We start from the raw sequence: 20,017 nt of genomic DNA on the forward strand, positions 1-20,017 counted from the left end.
AATGTTAGAGTATAACAGGATCTTACCTCATTCAAACTCTACTGTGTCTCTGGGTTTATCTTTCTACAAGGAAACAAAACAGGTTCTTCCTGGCAGTAACCCTCCTATGTTTTTTTCTCCTTCACTTGTCAGTGCCACAGCACTGCATCCTTCCTTGTTCCCTTCGTCCTCAGCTTCTGCTGCTCCTCCTCTGCAAACCCCATGCTCCCATGCTGCTGTTTTGTCATCAGCTCCCAGTGCAAACTTAAACCCACTGCCCTTCAGACGTGTAAAAGATCAAGCATGTTCTTGACCATTTGTGTGGCCCTTCTGTGCCCTTATGTGCTTAGAAACTTGTCCATTTTTTTCCAGCATTATTAGTCTAGTGAAATATATACTATCTCCTCACAAATTTTCCTCTCTTCAGTTTATCTGCAATTGTTGAGTCATTTTATCTTCTCCAGAAAGTGCAAAGAAAGGAAAGAAATCAATTGAAGTCTAAAATCTGACCAATATTGCACAAGTATATAATATACGTATCTCAGTTTTTTTGGTCTTTCTTAAACATCTTCCAGGCAGATAAACATCAGAATGTTAACTCAGTTTCTAAGTTTTCATTAACCATCATACAAATGTTTATTGTAGAAAAATTAACAATTAAATGAATTTACATAGTAACTTCAAACTGCTGCTTTCTTCAGGCCATTTAAATATGTAGTCTCTATGGAGAATCTATTGATGTCTATACTGCTTTGTTGCTTTTTTTTATAAAGGCGTATGAAGTATTTTTCATAGAATCACAGAATCATAGAATGGCCTGGGTTGAAAATGACCTCAAAGATCATCTAGTTTCAACCCCCCTGCTATGTGCAGGGCCGCCAACCACCAGGCCAGGCTGCCCACAGCCACATCCAGCCTGGCCTTGAATGCCTCCAGGGATGGGGCCTCTACAACCTCTTTGGGCAACCTGTTCCAGTGTGTCACCACCCTCTGAGTGAAAAACTTCCTTCTTATATCTAATCTAAACCTCTCCTGTCTCAGTTTAAGACTATTTCCTCTTGTCCTATCACTGTCCACCCATGTAAACAATCATCCTCCCTCCTGTTTATACGCTTCCTTCAAGTATTGGAAGGTGACAATGAGGTCTCCCAAGAGCCTTCTCTTCTGCAAGCTTAACTTTTTCTTACCATATTTCATTTAATTTCATTAAATGGAACCATGAAATGCCTACAATTAGGATTCTTCTCTGAGATCTGTTCAACACATTCCAAAACAAAACCATTCATATAGGCATCTCATCTATACAAACATCAGGATATATTCCCTAGGAATCAATGACTAAATAACTCTGTGGATCTGTTTCCTTAGCTCTGATCTCACTTATGCTTCTGTAAATCAGGAATAATCTCCCCAGAATCATTAGTTCAAGCCAGCACAAAACAGAGCCATTGGCATCCTTATACCAAGGCCATCCTAAAGCATCTAGTCTTAAAGGCTCTCAGTAGTGTGATGCCACAAGGACAGAGAAACAGCTTTCACTGATAGATCACTTGCCTTAGCAGACAGTATGGGAGGACGACAGGAAGTTTTGTTTTACTGTAAGAAAAGAAATAAGGACAGTTGTTATTTCCCTAATTTGTCAAAAGTGTTTAAGTATTCAAAATTCAAGGAAGAAAATGGCTGAAATACTGCTGAATTTTTTAGGCACCAAGTAGAGAAGAAATAAATGTAACATTTTAATATTCTCAGTTTTCTTAAAAACAGTGGCCAAGCTGTGGAACAAAGACAATGCAAATAGTCTATCTAATCCCAGCAAAATGAACCACACGCTCCTTGGAACACTATGGGAATCTGATTATCAGATTATCCTTCACACAACTTTTTTAGCCTTTATTAAAAGACTCATGTTCCCTTATACATGCTTGACAGTCAGTTGACGTTACCACCATTATACATATCTACCTTTGTCGGGGCAAATATCCTTAGTAAGTGTGGAAGATCTTTAAAAAAGGATCTTAAAGATGTTCTATTTTTTTCTTTTCTTTTTGTTTGTAAAGCTTTATTATTATTATTATTTGAAAAATATTTTTATTGTGGAAGTATTAATTGCAATTTTTAGAGCTTTTCCTCTGTACTGAAGAGTACAGATCTGAAGAATACATAGTAAAATGAGAATAACATTATGATTTTCCTCCTGGGAAATATATGAGGCTTTGTCAAAGGCCACTGTTATTAGCTGACAGCAGGTAATACACAGCAGACATCAGAGAGGGATCATTCTCACTCTGAGAAAAGCTTGGCAAAAAGCATGGTACAAAAATCGCAAAGAGTACGTGCTGTGAAGGATCAGGTTTTCATCTCTCTCAGAGGACTGAACAGGTAGAAGACTCAGAAAAACCACTAAATAACTTTTCCAACCAGAAGAAAGTTTGTTTGTTTGTTTGTTTGTTTATAATTTGTTATGGAGTAGAACCTATAGAACCTAGCTATAGATAATAAGAAAACATGCTTAAATTTAAAACAGCAATAAGAAGATTTTGAATGTTTTTCCCAAAGTCTTTAACTGATAAAAGGCTTAATGCCTGACTTTTGAGCTGGAAAGCACTCTACACTACTTGATATTTCTCTTTAATAATGGGAAATACACTTTAAAGGCTTTCCTTAGCACCTTTTTGCTTTTCAAAACCTTGTCATCATAAGACAGCAAGACAGAGCATGCCAAATATCAGGTGGGTATAGCAAAGAGAAATATCTTGGGCAGTGTAATATAAATTCCTCATTAGGTCTTTCCAGCAAAAATCACATGAAGCAGATATAATGAGGACAAAACTTTACTCACTGGCATTTGCACAAAAGGGCAGATTATGTAAAATGTCTTAAATTAACCAGTTGGCAAAGAAAAGCAGTAAAATGCTCACTGAACCTTAGGAAGTTTTGTAACGTCAGAATTTGGAGAAACGTGCACATATTAAACAATCCCAAAACCATCTATTATGCTTTTATTCTGAAACTATCCAAGGGAATGAAGTGAAAATTGTTGTTTGTGCCTGAAATCAGTGAGGAGCTTGTGGACGGGTCCAGAGGAGGACCACTAAGATGATCAGAGGATTGGACCACCTCTCCTATGAAGAAAGGTTGAGGGAACTGGGCTTGTTTAGCTTGGAGAAGAGAAGGCTCCTGGGAGACCTCATTGTCACCTTCCAAAACTTGAAGGGAATGTATAAAGAGGAGGGGGAGTGACTGTTTACATGGGTGGATAGTGATAGGACAAGGGTAAATAGTCTTAAACTGAGACAGGAGAGGTTTAGATTAGATATAAGAAGGAAGTTTTTCACTCAGAGGGTGGTGACACACTGGAACAGGTTGCCCAAGGAGGTTGTGGATGCCCCATCCCTGGAGGCATTCAAGGCCAGGCTGGATGTGGCTGTGGGCAGCCTGGTCTGGTGGTTGGCAACCCTGCACATAGCAGGGAAGTTGAAACTAAATGATCATTGTGTTCCTTTTCAACCCAGGCCTTTCTGTGATTCTGTGATTCTATGAATGTTATATAAGGATTGAGGTTGTGCAACATTCCCACTCTATAGTGATTTATACTACATGTAAATGCCAAGGACAGATAGGTAAGGGAGTATGTCTTGATCTTCCCAAACATCTTTGGAATACTTCAAAATTTCATTTTGTCAGAAGAGCAGACTTGGGATTGTTTCAGCCTGCATTAAATCTTTTAACACTGCCAGCACTCAAAACCTCACTTTCTTTGTGTGTTGGTTTTTGTGCTTTTGTCTGCAGATAGAGAAGGAAAAGTGGCCTTAGACTGATATCCATGGGCCACGAGCTCAGGAAATGTGAATTTCCTTTGCACCTCAGCTGGAGCAATCTTTCAAAAAACAAAAAGTAAAATTCAATGTACAAGAGACTTCCAGTAGATTAACACCTTGAAGGGAGCTAAATTAACCAGCTATTATAAAATTCCATTACTCAGGTCCTAATGTCAATCTTGTGGAAGAAGAGAATTAGAAAAGTATTATTATTATTTTTAAACCAAGCGTAACTAACATAACGTACCTATTACAAAGCAGACAGACTATAGAAGACCACTCAAATGAGCAATGTGATATCGGGATGGTTGAACTGGATGGTCTTAGTGGTCTTTTCCAACCTTAATTTTTAAATATTTCTGGTGTTATTTCTTGTGTTGCTCTTTTGTTTCTTAACCCTTTTGAATCACGTCAGTGCATAACAAACCCAAATACCTAGATATTTCTCCTGTAGTTGCATATAATTGGTAAAACAAGTGGCATTTTTATTGCAGATGTGGTATTTCAAGCACTTTAATAAGCAAGGAATCACAGAACTGTTTGATTTGGAAGGAATCCTTAAAGGTCACCCATCTAGTTTGATTCTCCTGGAATGAACAGGGAAAACAGCTTTTGTCACAAAATTTAGTCATAAGCCTGTCTACATATCCTAAGACAAAAGAAAAGAATGCAGGAAGTTATACAGCCTTTTTACATAGATCTTAAAGAAGAACAAACTGTACCATTAGCATGACTTCCAGACAGCCTGTATCAATCTTTATTGTATTCCCCAAAGGTATTGTTCGCCTACATCTCACCTACTTCTCTGTAGACAACTCTCTATCCAAAGGTATTCCCTGTGTTAATTGTGGATGTTGTAGCTGCAGTGCTTGTGTAAGAGACTGCTGAATGCTATCAGTTTTTCAAAAATGAAATTTTAGCATACGCATTTTTTAAGTCAATCCTTTAAAAGATGATAATGGCAAAATATATATTTACAATGCCATGTTTCTCTATATGTTCTTTGCCAGCATTTGCAAACATCTGTGGTGCTACTGGATCACTTGTTAAGGCATATTTATCATGATCTCTAAATGTTTGTCCATAGGAATTAGTTCTATCTGAAAAGTAAAAATAACATAAATGGTCATAAAGTCAGGCATAATTTCCATAACTTTACAATCTCCCCACAAAAGTGCCATGGATTTCAAGCAAAATAGAGAGTGTTTTGGTATTTTAACAGTTTCACTGGGCTATATTTTGCTCTTCTGTGATTTGTTGTAAAGCTTTCATAATACCCCAACTAGGAGTGTAAACAAGCAGAAAACTATTAGCCTTACCAACACTGCACTGATCTGTGGCAAAGACCACTCCTATCAGATTGTTATCACTAGTTTCAGAAGAGGACTTGGGTATTTTTCACCTTAGCATAGTTCCAAGTTACAAAATTAATACAATTTTCTATGAAGCATAGATGAAATATTGTAAAACACATTAAGGATAACTCTGACTCATTTCAATCTGTTGTTAAATTTAATATTTCCCACCCAAGCCTCTGCATAAATTATCAGATTTGATAGTTCTGTAGTGAAATGGCATATGGGCTCTAATGTTGCTTGCCATAAGGCAAAACACAAATGCCACACTTCCTTGAAATGGTTAATCTCTCTATGAGTTGGTTTTAGCATTCACTGCAAAAGCAAATCTTGCCTTTGCTCTTATCCTTTTTCCTTCCCACCTCCCCCTCCCCCAATAACTTTCACAGAAAATGTTTTTAGCATAATGGCAACCTCAGGGGAAAGGTGTCAGAAGATAATGAGAATATTTGGCAAAGTTACAAACAAAGAGATATGCAGTACATCTCGAGGGGATTCAGTCTGCAACACTGCCAGAGAGATGGTGCGATAAATGCTTCACTGATTACTGACTCATATGAGTCAGTGGGGAATCAGACTTGTTTTTCTCATTTTTCTTACTGGGTAAATGAAGTCCTCAGCCAGGACTTTAATTACAAGGTGGGAGGGATGCAAGGAGTGTTGAGACAGACCTGAGATACATACAACCTCTTGAAGGCAGGTATCCCATTGAGCCTTTGTGTGTGGCACAAGTTAAAGAAGATAAAGCACGTACAAACCAGAGACAAGTTTGGTGTGGGCCTAAGAAACTTGGGCACCTACAGCTCCAGGCAGATGCTGGGCATCTGGGATAGTCCATCATACTGGGTGTTCATTGAATGAAGACACATCTACAGTAGTATGTGCATAGATCAGCAGGGTGTCTAAGTCTCCCTAAGTTAGTGAATTAAGAAGTACCTAAGAAGTTAGCTCTGCTGACACAGATTTCATTGTTGTTGCTCAGGCATAAGGCATTTAAGATGCTCCAACCTGAGACATCAGTCCAGAGTAGACAGGATGACACAGGAGAAGCAGCTGTATGTAAATGAAGGGGGAGAGATGCTAGAGCAACTCAAACAACACTGGATGCCTGTGTTATGTCCCATTAATTAAGCTCCTTCTGGCTGGTTCACTGCAAAGTCCTCAGTTACACAGAATTCACTGAGTTTCCTTTTGTGGCAGGGTAGGTTGGATGCCCAGCGCATGCATGAACATCTGCCTCCAGGGTTCTGAGGCCCACAGTGTACCCATCTTCCTGCCTAGATCTTCATTAGCAGTGCCCTAGTTCCTCCCTTGGGTCGTAGAATTATAGAGTTATAGAATCAAAGAATCATAGAACGGCCTGCGTTAAAAAGGACCACAGTGATCATCTAGTTTCAACCCCCTGCTATGTGCAGGGTCACCAACCACCAGACCAGGCTGCCCAGAGCCACATCCAGCCTGGCCTTGAATGCCTCCAGGGATGGGGCATCCACAACCTCCTTGGGCAACCTGTTCCAGTGTGTCACCACCCTCTGAGTGAAAAACTTCCTCCTAATATCTAACCTAAACCTCTCCTGTCTCAGTTTAAAACCATTCCCCCTTGTCCTATCACTATCTATCCTCATAAAAACCATTGTTAAAAGGGTCAAAAAGAGAAGGGCTGAGATTGCTCTAATGGCAAATTCCAAAAAGATGCTGACTTGAAATCCAAGAGCAAGATGTCAGCACTATCCTTGCAGCCATGGGAACCCATCCATCTGCATTAGCCTGTGCAATGTAACTGCAGTGAAATGCATGTTATATGGGACCACAGTACTTCCTTCATGACTGGCTGTAAAGACAACTCACTGGTCATTTGACAGCAGTCTGTAACAGTGCTTATGGATATCGGTCCTTGGATATTTTGTTTTGTTTCAGTCACTCACTGCTGCTCATTTATTGCATATATATCCAATACAACAACAACAAAAAAAGAACTAGGAAGCATAATCAAGAAACAAAAAAGATTTATTAAAAAACAGTATGACATACTGACAGGCTCTGTAATAACACAAAGTGCAAGTGAGCCAAAAGTATTTTTTTCCAAAATTGAATTATTCAGTGCAAACAAACAAAATAACAACAACAAAAAAAAAAAGCAGGAGGAAAATATACATTAGCTTTTGCCCATTTTTAAAGCTATATTTTTGAGTGAGCAGCAATTTCAAGTACATGGTGCAGCCCTAACATAAGGGAGGTGTGTGTGCTGCTATTTAAGAGACATAATTGCAGGTATTGACTTCAATCTTCAGACTTTTCAAGATGGTAGCTACAAAAATCAGTTTGGAAATGAAGTGCAGAGAAAAAGGGAATATACTGTTCAGAATAAGTTGATTATACAGTTCAGCATTTCATGACTGAATAAAAGAAGTGTAATGAGAGTGATTGACAGAGTTCTGATGCCAACACAGATCCTCCGGTCACACAGACAAGATGCAAATAGAGTTGCTTGGAAATTTTCCATGTGAATGGTTATTTTTAATGTAAAATTCTGTTTTCTGCAGAAAATAAGAGACTCAGTCACATGGGAACGATCAAAATGTAACAAGCCATTTCAATTGCATTGTCCTAAATGGAATTGACCTAGAAGGTTTCATTTCAGATCAGTTCTTCAGAAGACATCAGCAATGAGCTCATTGTTTAATGGTAGGAGTAGCTTCCATTTGAGAAAAATTGTTTTGGAACAAACTCCAAAGTTGAAACATCATTAGCATCTCCTGAAGGGTGAAAACCCTGACATGTATCCCACCCATGGCAAAAGAGCCATCATGATGTTGGCTTTTGTCTCCTTGTTTAAGCTGATGTGATTCAGAATCTGCTAGCAAATGGTTCTGCAGCCACTGCATAGTTCTCCAGAGATTTTAGCATCCACAACCTTTAATAGCATTATTAAAGTGCTTTTAGAAACACAGGCATAGCTGAGGTCATTAAGGTGGCCAGCCATCCATGAAGTTTATTGTATCCTTGCCTAATGAGAAGGGCAAGGGTGGTTTTTTGGGGAAGTTGCTGGCAGGAAAAATCCTTTACTCACTCCTCTGTCCCTGCCACATACAGAGCAGTAAGTGACAACACTGAAGTTGTAGCTTGGTCTGAAGTTAACCATAAGCAAGCTGTACAGTTATATAGTGCAGCAAAATCTGGGACAGTAAAACAGCCCACAGCCCCACTGCCCATCTTGGAGCTCAAAAAGCCAACCTGTATTTGAGAGACCAGATGATGTGTGGTCCAGTTAGCCCTGGGGCTGAAGCAGTAATGTGTTTGGGGAAGCAAGAAGTTTGGCTTTCCAGGGATTGATCCCTGAGCCCTGTTTCATTTTGCCCCCTCTTTCTTCCCTTCTTTTTTCTGTAGAAAATGTGTAATGCGTTGGGACAGGCTGCCAGGTGGAGTCTCCATCCCTGGAGGTGTTAAAGAAAAGGGTAGATGTGGCACTGGGGGATGTGGTCAGTGGGCACGGTGGGGAAAGGTCAGCGATTGGAATAAGTGATCCTACTAGTCTTTTCCAAACTTATTGATTCTATGATTCTATGATCTCATTAATAGCAGAAAGCAAGTTTGCCTCCAATTATAAGAAACTTTGAACAAACCTGAGCAAAAATACTCATTGCTGTTTCAAAGGAGATATGAAGCAGAATGTCCTTAAAATGCAAATGCACATATTCTAAGTCTCCTTGACACAACACTCTCTGTAGTGTTGGAGCAAGTGTCTCATTTGGCTGACTTGAAGTGGGATGTTATGCAAGCTTGCTGCAAAGAGCTCACAGCTTTTTGGCTGAGAACATCCACAGATGACTATTCAGCTGCCCTTGCACAGTGTATCATGACATTCCTTTCATTCACAAATTATATGCTTCTGTTTAACAACAGGAGATGCCAGCCTTGAGCTTTCCTCCCTGAAACCAAATTTATCAGAGATGTGCAAATGGGCACAATAAAAGTGTCGGTTCAAGCCTTTGAAATCAATCCTTCTCAGTTCTGAGAATGGACACCTGACACACTATCCTTCTTCAGTTACAACTGTAGTGGCAGTGGATATCCTAAATGAATTTAGTTCATTAAATCTTAAATATAGTACTGTGTTCTTCAATAAAATAACTGCTGTAGATGAAGAGAGTCCACACTGTATGTTATTCCTTTGCTGAAGAGATGTCACTGCCCATCAGTGGATAGGTGGAATGGCTTCTACCCAACCCACGGCTGACAGTGGTGTGCAGAACCAGGGAGCGGTCACAGCTGCTTCACATGCCTCCACTCTATACCACAAACAGTCAATTTGGCCAAATGAATTTGCCTATACGTCTGTCACTGAGCAGCAGATAATACCATTTTTTTTTATCAGACAGTAGCATATTTGCAGTAGATCTTTAAAAATTGCTCATGTTATTAGGTAGAGAGCATTGTAGATGCAGTCAGGCATGAAAAAGGATGGCATTTAGTAGTCAGAAAGCAAACAGCGCGCAGAGGTTTAAAAAATGATTGTGCTTATGTGACGTGAATGCATTTGGCTTCACCCCATCCTTTGGGCACTTACCAAGAGCAGAGCGCCTGAGCCTGGATGTGCGTCATCCTGCAAATATTGCAAATTACACGTTCAGTGCAGTCAAATTATAGGTCTGAGCAGAAGCACCCTTGGCGTATATACACACTCAAATGATGAACAGGTGCCCACCGTAAACCCAAGTACTAAGCTGCACAAACAGCCCCTTGATCTGTGCCTTGCTCCTCTACTGTTAAATATATTTCAAACTTCTCTAATTGCTTCTGTAACATCCTGAAGGTTGCTCAAAAAATTGTTTGTGTGCAGAAAAAGAACACCAGGTTTGCTGACAGCCATGTTGTATGATGAAACGTTATATTTCTGAGAGCAGGAAATAATCAGTGACACGAAAAATTACAGTGTTCTGCCTAGAATAGCATCCCCTCCCAGCAGTGCACCAAGAACAATGGAGCCTCAAAAGATGTTTATAACAGAAAAGGAAATACCATGAGGATGCTGGAGTGAAATCCATATTCTTTTTGTCATATTCTGTCACAGGCTTCTTGAGTGCTGTTGCACAAATCACTTGAGACAGTAATTTTCTAATTATTCAAGTGCCCGATTCTAATTGAAAATAAATTCAGCATCTAACTACTTTTCCATTTTCAATTGTAGTCCATTTGCAAGTGCATCACTTTTATTAGTGAGACTAACACAGATGTTCTGATGCTGGAATCCTCTGAGCCACGATGTTGTGCTCTATTAGTATCACACTGCTGAGGATAGTGATGAAGAACAAGGACCAGAATGAATTTTAATGTGAGATTTGAAAACATCAAGCAAATTTGACTGGCTTGCAATATTAAAGCATTTTTTTTTTTACCATAGTTATCAAGATGTAAATTGAAAAGTATGAAAACGTTGTTTTCAAAGAGAAGGCATTAGCACAGAAGATGTGAAGGGGCAGAAAATGTGGGGAAAATGAACAAGAGGCAGGCATCAGAGCAGCAAACTCCTGCCATGTAATATCCTGGTATTCTGTTGCTGCTTTTTGGCTGAGATCATTTATCAGATCTCAGTCTGCATCTGGGGACCAAACATATGCAGTGTTTCAAAAATGACTGCTGACTGTAGAAGTGGTTGCAAGGAGATCAGCCATGGTTAAACAGTGATGCCAGAGTGATCCATGGTGAACAGCCTTAAGTATTCATAGACACTACCCCATTAGTTTACTGATCTAGGTTAGGTTTCTCAGCACTAATTCTTACAGGCTTTGAATTTCCCCATTGCAGCCATCCTGCTTGGTCCATTCAAATGCAGTTCAGGTCACCTTTAGTTAATGAAAGTTTCGGTAAAGCTTACATCATCAATTAAAAATGCTCAGACCATAGCCCTGATTATGCAAGTTTTTGAGAACTCAGGATCCTGAAATTTCTGTCTGTTTCTGTCTCTCTCATAAATAAAAGTCAGAAAGTTAGCATTTGTGAAAATGACTTTAAGGTAATACTGTTTCATAATTTTATTAAGAAGTCAATTAAAAAATTCCATTAAAAAGATAAGTGAAAAAATTCTAACTGCAGTTAGCCATTCAATATTCACCCATCAGCAAGACTAAGAAGGACATTCATGTTTTTAAGTTTAATAATCAGCTTCTCCTCCATGAGAAAAATCAATATGCCAACCTTCAGCACTGAGCTGCAGCTCAAATGGTTTCTCTTTTGATTCTTAAAACCTCAGAGAGAAAAGAATGCTTAAAAGTCTATCTGGATGAAATCTGTTTGAAATAAACAGATTTCAGTTTTAAAGAATATTTGCTTACCTTCATGTGCTTATACTATGTGTGTAGTTCATGATTATATGGCAATGCAACTATTATTTTCATGTCACTAATTTTGTTGCTGAAACTGTTCTGTATGTCCAGAAAGACTTACAGCTTCTCAGCACACATAATCTATCTATCTCTGGTTTTGTCCTTCTGTTGTACTTCATCTTGTGGGAGAGACACCAATGGAAGACAAACATTGGGTTTTCTGTTGTTTAGCATGGAGGGCTAAGCAGAGCCATGCTGTCCAGCATGACAGCCACAGAAAAGAAGTGCAGGTAGGGGGGGGGGAAAAAAAAGCACAAATTCTGGTGTTAAAATGGATTTCTGACAGCTCTGAGGCTTCACAGCATAGCACTCAGGGACTGGGCAGGTGTTGTTGGTGAATAGGAAGGTGCCATGTCTTGAAGCAGAGGGAACATGATGGGGAAGGAAGGCTGTGGGGCAAAAAGGCTGCAGCATGGTTCAGGAGGTGCCTACACAAGGCAGCAAGGGCCAAGATAAAGCCCAGGTAGGGGAGCTTCACATCCCTGTCAAAACTGATCTTTGAGTCCTGCTATCTACCAGTGCAACAGCCACCATGACTGAGCTCACTAACCCACTATCCTCTTATCTTTCCAGCAATCTTGACACTGAAGAGCTTTGTGGTAAGTTCCTCATTAATCAAGAAGATAATCTCTGCCTGCAGCAGCCCTGTGCAAGTGAACATACTGTGTGTTATAAGATGATATTTCTTTCAGTTTAACCTTTGTAGCTCAAATAGAAAATATGAAAATTACATTGAAAAACTACACTTGAAGAATGCAGATGGCTTATAATCTTTCAGTCATCCATTCAATACAGATATTGCTTTGAAAATATTTTTCTTAATCCATGCTTCAGACCATCTAAACTTTAAGAACTTCATTCTAGTGAAGAGATCTTATCTGGATTTCTTTTCTATGGGATACTTTTCTAGTTCATTGTTTTCAAAGGTAGGAGTGTTTAGGAAATTTTGAAAAACATTTTCATATTCCTCTGGAGGACAGTACATTATTTGCCTCCAACTCAGTTCTGTATGAACAGCAGTTTGACACATTGTCATTCTTCATCACAAAAACCTCCTGCAAAGCCCCACCGTGGCCCACTGACCTACCTGTGTCCTGCTCCTGGCTGTGAGTCATGAGGATTTTTTCCATGACTTAGGGGTGCTGTTTGCAGTAGAAAGTATTTACAGAAAATTTCTTTAAGTCCTCCCACAGGATGTGTCAAACAGATAGTTATGCTTGTCAAAAGCAGGCTATTTCTGGGAAAAGATATCAGCAAACGGTGGCCTATTGAATTTTCCCAAAGTCAGTGATGCTGAAGACTTTTAAAAGTTGAAAACACTGTAGATTTGAGTGCCAGCTGATGTATCTGCCTACAAGGTGACTCTGTTTGTCACCTTGTAGGCAGAAGGAACCCATTGAGGGGCATCTCAGCATGTGGTACATAAATATTTAGTGACTTAGCCAGTTGTGCTGTGATGACTTCTGCTAGCTCAGAATCTGGCCAAAACTATACAAACCTGGCCAAGGAAGAATGGGGCTTTGTTCTAGGAGCAATACACAGCTTTTGGGATGGTTTGTGCACTGTAGGCCTGCTCAGTGCTCACCGCACAAACCGAGCCCACCAGTCAGCCAGAGAGCTGGCCAAGGTCTCAGCTCAGCGCTGACATTTTTTCTGTCCATTTTGATTAAGTATGGGCAGCTTCAGCAACCCCCATGACACCTGAATTCTGCAACTCCTTTGTAAGTCTTTCACAGATTGCCTCTGGGGTGTTTCTCATTTATGAATCTGGTGCTGAGTTTACCCAACATGTGTTTAGTCTACAGCTTCCTCTGACTTATTTCCATAGCTCCTCAGAAATGAAGCTTCATTTCCAGGGCATGAATGCACAACATGTTTTCTTTCTAAATCATTTCATTCAGACTCTCAACAATACCAGGCTTTGTCACCGGGCTCCTGAAATCTTTCGTGACTCCCCTGGGAAACTCATGAACATTGGTCAGATTTCCTTTGTGTTTTTGTGCCTTTGTGAGAGCTCTTAGTTTAGGCAGCAGAATCTCTAAAGCCTGTTGATACAGTGATAATTGTATTTACTTTAATGGAATTTTATCCAGACGCAAGTATATGTAGAAAATTAGTAAATACAATTTTTACAGATCTATTTCTGTTCTATGCTTGACTTACTTTGAAGAATGCCCTCTGATTTGATATTGGTTCACATTAAAAGATATTTTAGCAGAAAGAACAGGCATACACAATTAATATTATTTTCACTATTTTTGATAAAAATACCTTGGATGTATCATATTTATTGAAAATATAATTGCAGTTCCTGGTTTCAGAAGCATAACTGAGCAACTCATGGTTGCATCACTTCTCAGAAAAACATTGGGACTCAGCTGAACCCAACTTAAAACAGCCCTTACTTGATTTCATCTCTCCTAACAGCTATTTTTTTGTGTATCATTATAATCAGATTTAGTACATATACATGAAAACTTCATTTCCTGATAATAACTATGAAGTAAATACTGAAAATTCATTTTAGACATAAGATGTACGTATTTTGAAAATACGTCTGCTTCTTTTTGACCTTTCCTACTGAAAGGAAATGTTCTGAAACACTGATTTTGGCATTTTAAATATTTCATTAATGGTTTTGAGGAAAATATTATCAAAATTTCAAAGTAAAATCATCCCTTTCATTGTTAGCCTTGATCATTTTATACATTTAGATAGCTAATAATAATACCATAACTACTTTCAGACTTGAATATATTGATATTTGATGAAATATCAAATTTTCCAGTAGTGAATAGTTGACTTGGATTTTTTTCTTCTTTCAGAATATTTTTCGCAGCACTTAGGAGAGTATGAAAATGTCCTCTCTGTTTTGGAGGAATTAAACATTACTATACTGAAGGCAATGGACAAAACAAAGAAAGTAAGTAAAAACTGTAAACATTTTTTATATTCGAACGTGTGTCCAGTATATTTATATTGAGACAAAGTTGCTAACTCATATTTAATTTCTTCCAAATATACTTGTTTTTGTAGAAAAAGTCCAGGAGGAAAAGGCTTGCCAAAATGGTCAAGTATCCCAGCTGTAAAGTTTGAATCAATCAAAATTGTCTTTGTGATTGATGGGAATGACGTTCTTCATATTGTAGTACTCAGAGAGGATTCCATATCTCATGCTAGATGAGTGAAAGTATTATCAAGTTTTGAAAATAGTCTGAACTTAAAAGAAATCAAGTTCTTGATGTAGAAAATATGAGTAAAAAATTCAAATAGCAAATTATACTACTGACTGCCATTAAGGCAGTAGATGTGCACAGTCATCAGATTTGTGTTATTGTTAAAGATAGATTCCAGGACAGTTTAAAAAGATTTTAAAGGCCTGTAGCAGCTCAGTTCACTGCAGTCACACCTGCTCATGCTCACCTCCCAGACAGGTGTTTGATCATTCATAAAGAGTTTAGAATCACAGAATCAACAATGTTGGAAAGGACCTTCAAGATCATCTAGTCCATTTGTCCACCTTCCACCAATACTTACACACTAAACCTTGCCCCTTAGTACAACATCTAAATGTTTCTTGAATGCCTCCAGGGATGGTGACTGTACCCTCTCCATGGGTAGCACATTCCAGCACCTGAACACTCTTTCGAAGAAGAAACTTTTCATAATATCCAATCTGAGCCTCCCACAGCACAACTTGAGGTCATTCCCTCTGCTCCTATTGCTCCTATTTGCTCCTATTGCTGGTTATATGGAAGAGAGCAACCCTCACTTCACCACAACCTCAGGGAGTTGTAGAGAGCGATAAGGTCTCCTCTGAGCCTCCTTTTCTCCAGACTGAACAATCACAGATCTCTTAGCCACTCTCCATAAGAGCTCCAGACTCTTCACCAGTTTCACTGCCCTTCTCTGGGCAAATTCCAGATGGCATTGATGTAGTTAGGGGCCCTAAACAGTACTGGAGGTGTGGCCTTACCAGTGCGGAGTACAGAGGGATGGTCACTTCCCTACTCCTGCTGGTAACTCTATTTCTGGTACAAGCCAGGGTTCCACTGGCTTTCTTGGCCACTTGGGAACACTGCTGGCTCACATTTAGCCAAGTGCCAAGTCCCTCAGGACTATATCTTCCACACAGTCTTCCAGCCACTCTGCCCCAAGCCTGTAGCATTACCTGGGGTTGTTGAGGCAGGATCTGGTACTTGATCAAGTTAAACTTGATCTCAGTGGCCTCACCCCAGTGATCCAGCCTGTCCAGATCCTCCTATTGGGCCTTCTTATCTCCAGGCAGATCAACACTTCTTCCCAACTTGGTGTTATCTGCAGACTTACTGAGAGTACACTCAATCCTTTCATCCATGCCACTAATAAAGCTATTAAACAAGACAGGCCCCAATACCTACCCCTGGAGAGCACCATTCATGACCAGTTGCAAGCTGGAAGTTAATATGCATTTAGATAACATGCTTTTTCCTTGGCTGTCTTGTAGTTAAATGTTCTTTTCAAGATGGAAAAATTTCAAAAGGTGAGGCAAAATCTAAATGCAGGAAGGAGATGAACCAAGATCCTCCAAATCCAGCCCTAGCCCCTCACACAGGGCTAGTCACTGCAAGGCAAGCCATCAATGACTTAAAAATTTTAGCAGAAAGCATTCAATGAGATCCCATGGGGAAAATAAATATATCCTTCAGTCAATCAGAAATCAATGAGGAGCTTTATCAGAGCTCTATCAGAGAATATTATTTGGCATTCAGGCTTTTGCAAGAGTACAGTACTCATACATTTTACATGAACTGACAAAATAGAACCCTGAAAATGTGGCTTATTTTTCTAGACTTTGAGCCAGTGAGCTGAGTGCCTCACAGTTTGTGCTGTTCATCTAATGAAGTGAGTGCACATTGAATCACTGCCTCATTGGGGTGGGCACTAAAGAACAGATGAGTTCATGTGAGCTGTCCAAAAATCAAAAATCAAAGTAAAAATACAAAACAAAACACCACAAATAAAATGCCTGATTAACCACTTGCATAAAACATTGCTAAAGGGCAGGACACATCAGCTGATAGGTACTGGAAGTAAACAGAACACAGCATTTAAGAACTACTTCAGAAATTTATTACAGAGGATTCCCAGTAGTCTGGGAAAAGTAGTAAGCATTGGCCTGATTGGAAAATGGATAAGAAAGTCTGGAATAATGAATGTTGTATTTGTCTCCTTTAAAGAACCCATTAAAAATATATATTTAAGTTTCACCTTTCTGACTGAAGATTTAAGCTTAAAGGGTTTTCCTCTTGCAGGAATATCCCAAATAACTATATCTTAAAGGTGGTAAAACTACAGCAAGGCTATCACTGGAAAAAAACCCACCTTAATTCCATTTATTAGACACAGCATGGGAAGACCATCAAACTCAAAACATGTCCTCAAATGTTCCAAAACAGAGCTTCCTGACAAGAATATGCTCAGCAAATAGGGTTTTGTACAGAAATTAAATTCCCAATTCAGTCTTCAGAGCAGACAATGAGAACTCATCTCTCAAGAAAGAGATAAGCTATATGATCAAACTAGTACAACTATTAAAATTCTGATTTTCAATATTCCAAGATTTTATTGAAGTTAATAGACTAAGATATGAAAAAAATATCCACATAAAATAGGAACTGGGGGTTCAGCCAAACATAATTAACATATTTAGAAAGCATGCATAATTGATGTTCATTGCTAGTAACACATAAGATGTGATACAGCCAAGCACAAATGAGCAGGTGATCAGAAATTGGTGATTTGGTTCTGAGCGACTATTGGCCTGTGTCCAGAGGAAGTGCTGGACTTCCCCTCTTTCTGAAAAATAAAACTTTGACATCCCAATGCCATTTCATTAGTCTAGTTCCTTAAATACTCATCAGGTAGTGGGAGCATTTATTACTGTCTTCCAAGTCAAAATTGAGTTGGAAAACAACTCATGCATAGAAAAGAAGCCAAAAAATTGAGGACCTACACCTTTAAAGCGGCTGAATCAGTATCCAGTAACCAGAATCAAGCGTCCAAGGGCCAAATTGTTGTTAACCCAATTGGGTTAGTATCCTTCCAAAATCACTTACTGTTGTATAGAGACTTTAGTCTACATCTGATTATCAGCAATAGAAAGAAAAGGTTACGTATGCTGCTAGGCATAGTAAAAGGTGAATATTTGACCTGGCTATGCTTAGAAAACATTTCCATTCATACATGTTGCTCTCATTTGGTTGACAGTAAAAACTTTGAACCTGAACTCCACCCTGCAGAGCATGAGGCTGGCTACAGACCCAGTCCTCAGGGCTGAGTGCTTTCCATCCCTCTGATTTTTCATGGGTTTAGGAAAGGTCAGTGCATCTAACTGTTAGGCTCCAATAAACATTCCCAGAGAACGTGTCATTTCAGATAGGTGGCTTTAAATATCTGGGAAGGAAAAGGAGCAACTTACTATTTCATTTATCTGCTTCAGAGTCAGGTAAACTATAGGAAGGACCAAATGCTGATTGAAATCCCTACTCTCCTCCCAATCTGCATTAGATGCAGAGCTGGAGCTTGGGATAAATTGTTCAGCTTGTTTCCAAGGAAACCCCTGACAAACGTCAGCAAACAGCATGTCTGAAAATGTGAGAAGCCAGTGTATAAACCTTCTTTATTTCAGATATAAACCCTCAAATTAATAAAAGTAAATGCAGAGTTCAATATACTTTTTTCTTTAGAAGTAAATCTAAACGTGATAAAACATTATGCCAGTGATATCCATAAGTGTAGTACAAAGCATACACCAAAAAGCTTTTGTATATGAAATCAGTTTGACTCTTCAGATTGTCTTCTAGTTGGTTTGTTTTTAATTCACCGTGAGTTTTGGAAATCATATGTATTAACGAACATCTTGGTTTTTGTTTACAAACAGTCCCAAATTGCATCTACCTTTCATCAGAAAGATCTCCCACCAAGAGCAATTCAATTTGGCTTTCCTATGGACTCATGGTTTTTAGTCAAGATCAAACAAATCACCCCCATCGCTCGAAATTGTTTCCACTTCTAGGTATTTTTAAACCAATAGATTAGCAGATAACTGACTCCTGCAAAGCCATTGCAGAGAGTTTCTGTGCTGTCTACTGACCTCTGTGCTTTGAAAAGGTTTCCAGTACAGTTTTCCTGAATAGAGCTTTTCTCTAGTCCCCATTCTGTCTGAGAATAAAAATACTGAGTCATCTACTGGAGAAAACATTCTGGCCTTTTAGCAGTTTCAAACAGTTTCCAAACTTTATTGGGCTATTCTGGGGTCAGATCTTTCCAGCTTAACCAAGGTGAACAGCAGCTTACTGTTTGAGTTATCTTACTCAAACAGATGGGAGCGTCCTAGGTCTTTATCCACTACAATGAGTGTATGATGGGAGCAAAGTTCAAATTTCACGATTTTTACTATGATAAACACAAGGTAGCAGTGTATCAGATAGGAGGATAAGAACTGCTTATTGATGTAAGAACAGTTTGTGCTCTGTCACTTTAGGGGAAGGTGCCAAGCTAAAGATGAGGAGAAATAAATGATCCCATTTACATCTTCCAGCAGGGAAAAGATTTTGTGTGCGCATGTAATTGCAAAAAATAATATATTTTGGGTAGCTATAAACCCTCTGTTTTGTTACTGATCTCTTCTATTCTATTCAAAGAAGGGAAACGTGCCTGAGGATTTTTAGAGGGACTTGTGCCATTAGTATTTGAACATTTCTCAGGATGGAGAGTCTGCACAAATTGCTCTTACAGGAGCAATGAGGACAGATTAATCATTGGTGTTGGTTGTTTTCCTCATACTTGCCACACTGATATTTTCCTGATCAAAGCGCAAGCCACAATAGTTCTGTTCATGATTCTTCTTCATCTTACAGAAAAAAAGCATTAAAATGTAAAGATACAGCACATCTCCACAGAAGCGCTGAAAGACTTGTCTTCCCCCTGACGTCTGTTATAAGAAAACACAAAATCAAATTTAAATACAATATATAATCTCAACTTTCCTATTGCCCAAATTAACATAATACCTTTGGTGACCTGCATTTTTATTCTAATCACATACAAATGATTGGAAGAGAAACTTTGCAATCCACAACATATAATATAAAATCAGTGGGAATTACTGAGAGCAGCTCAGCGCAGCAGAGAAGCTTCCTTTGGAGAGCAGAACTGTATGGCCACTTGCTTGTTTTTTGGTTTTGTTTTTTTTTTTTCTTTTCCCTCTGAAAAATGCAGTCTGCGTAGCATTCAAGCAGATCACCCTGTGAGCTGTCACAAAGTGGCTTAAAAGCAGCAGACCTGACGTAAAAGTGATCAGACCTCTATCAATTAAATGCTTAAGCTGTTTTTTAAGTTATATTGTTATACTTACTAGATCATATATTTTAATTCCAAGAATAAATAATGCAGTCGGTTCTGTATTTCAATAAAAATGCAAACTACAGCTGACTTTTAT

The 20,017-nt window shown here is 38.9% G+C and overlaps 1 protein-coding gene across 2 annotated transcripts in view; it reads left to right on the plus strand.

Annotated features, from left to right (window-relative positions):
- The window catches only part of NECAB1 (N-terminal EF-hand calcium binding protein 1), a 56,589-nt gene that overhangs the window by 14,731 nt on the left and 21,841 nt on the right, over positions 1 to 20,017 (plus strand). The window contains exons 4-5 of one of the 2 annotated variants that reach the window (XM_085221387.1): positions 12,109 to 12,134; positions 14,361 to 14,458. In XM_085221387.1, the coding sequence (XP_085077513.1) occupies positions 12,109 to 12,134; positions 14,361 to 14,458 (124 nt within the window). The remainder of the gene's footprint in view (positions 1 to 12,108; positions 12,135 to 14,360; positions 14,459 to 20,017) is intronic. The other variant, XM_085221388.1, reaches the window with a different exon arrangement.

This window comes from Meleagris gallopavo, chromosome 3 (genome assembly GCF_905368555.1).
Source record: "Meleagris gallopavo chromosome 3, MGAL_WU_HG_1.1, whole genome shotgun sequence".
Taxonomy (NCBI): Eukaryota; Metazoa; Chordata; class Aves; order Galliformes; family Phasianidae; genus Meleagris; species Meleagris gallopavo.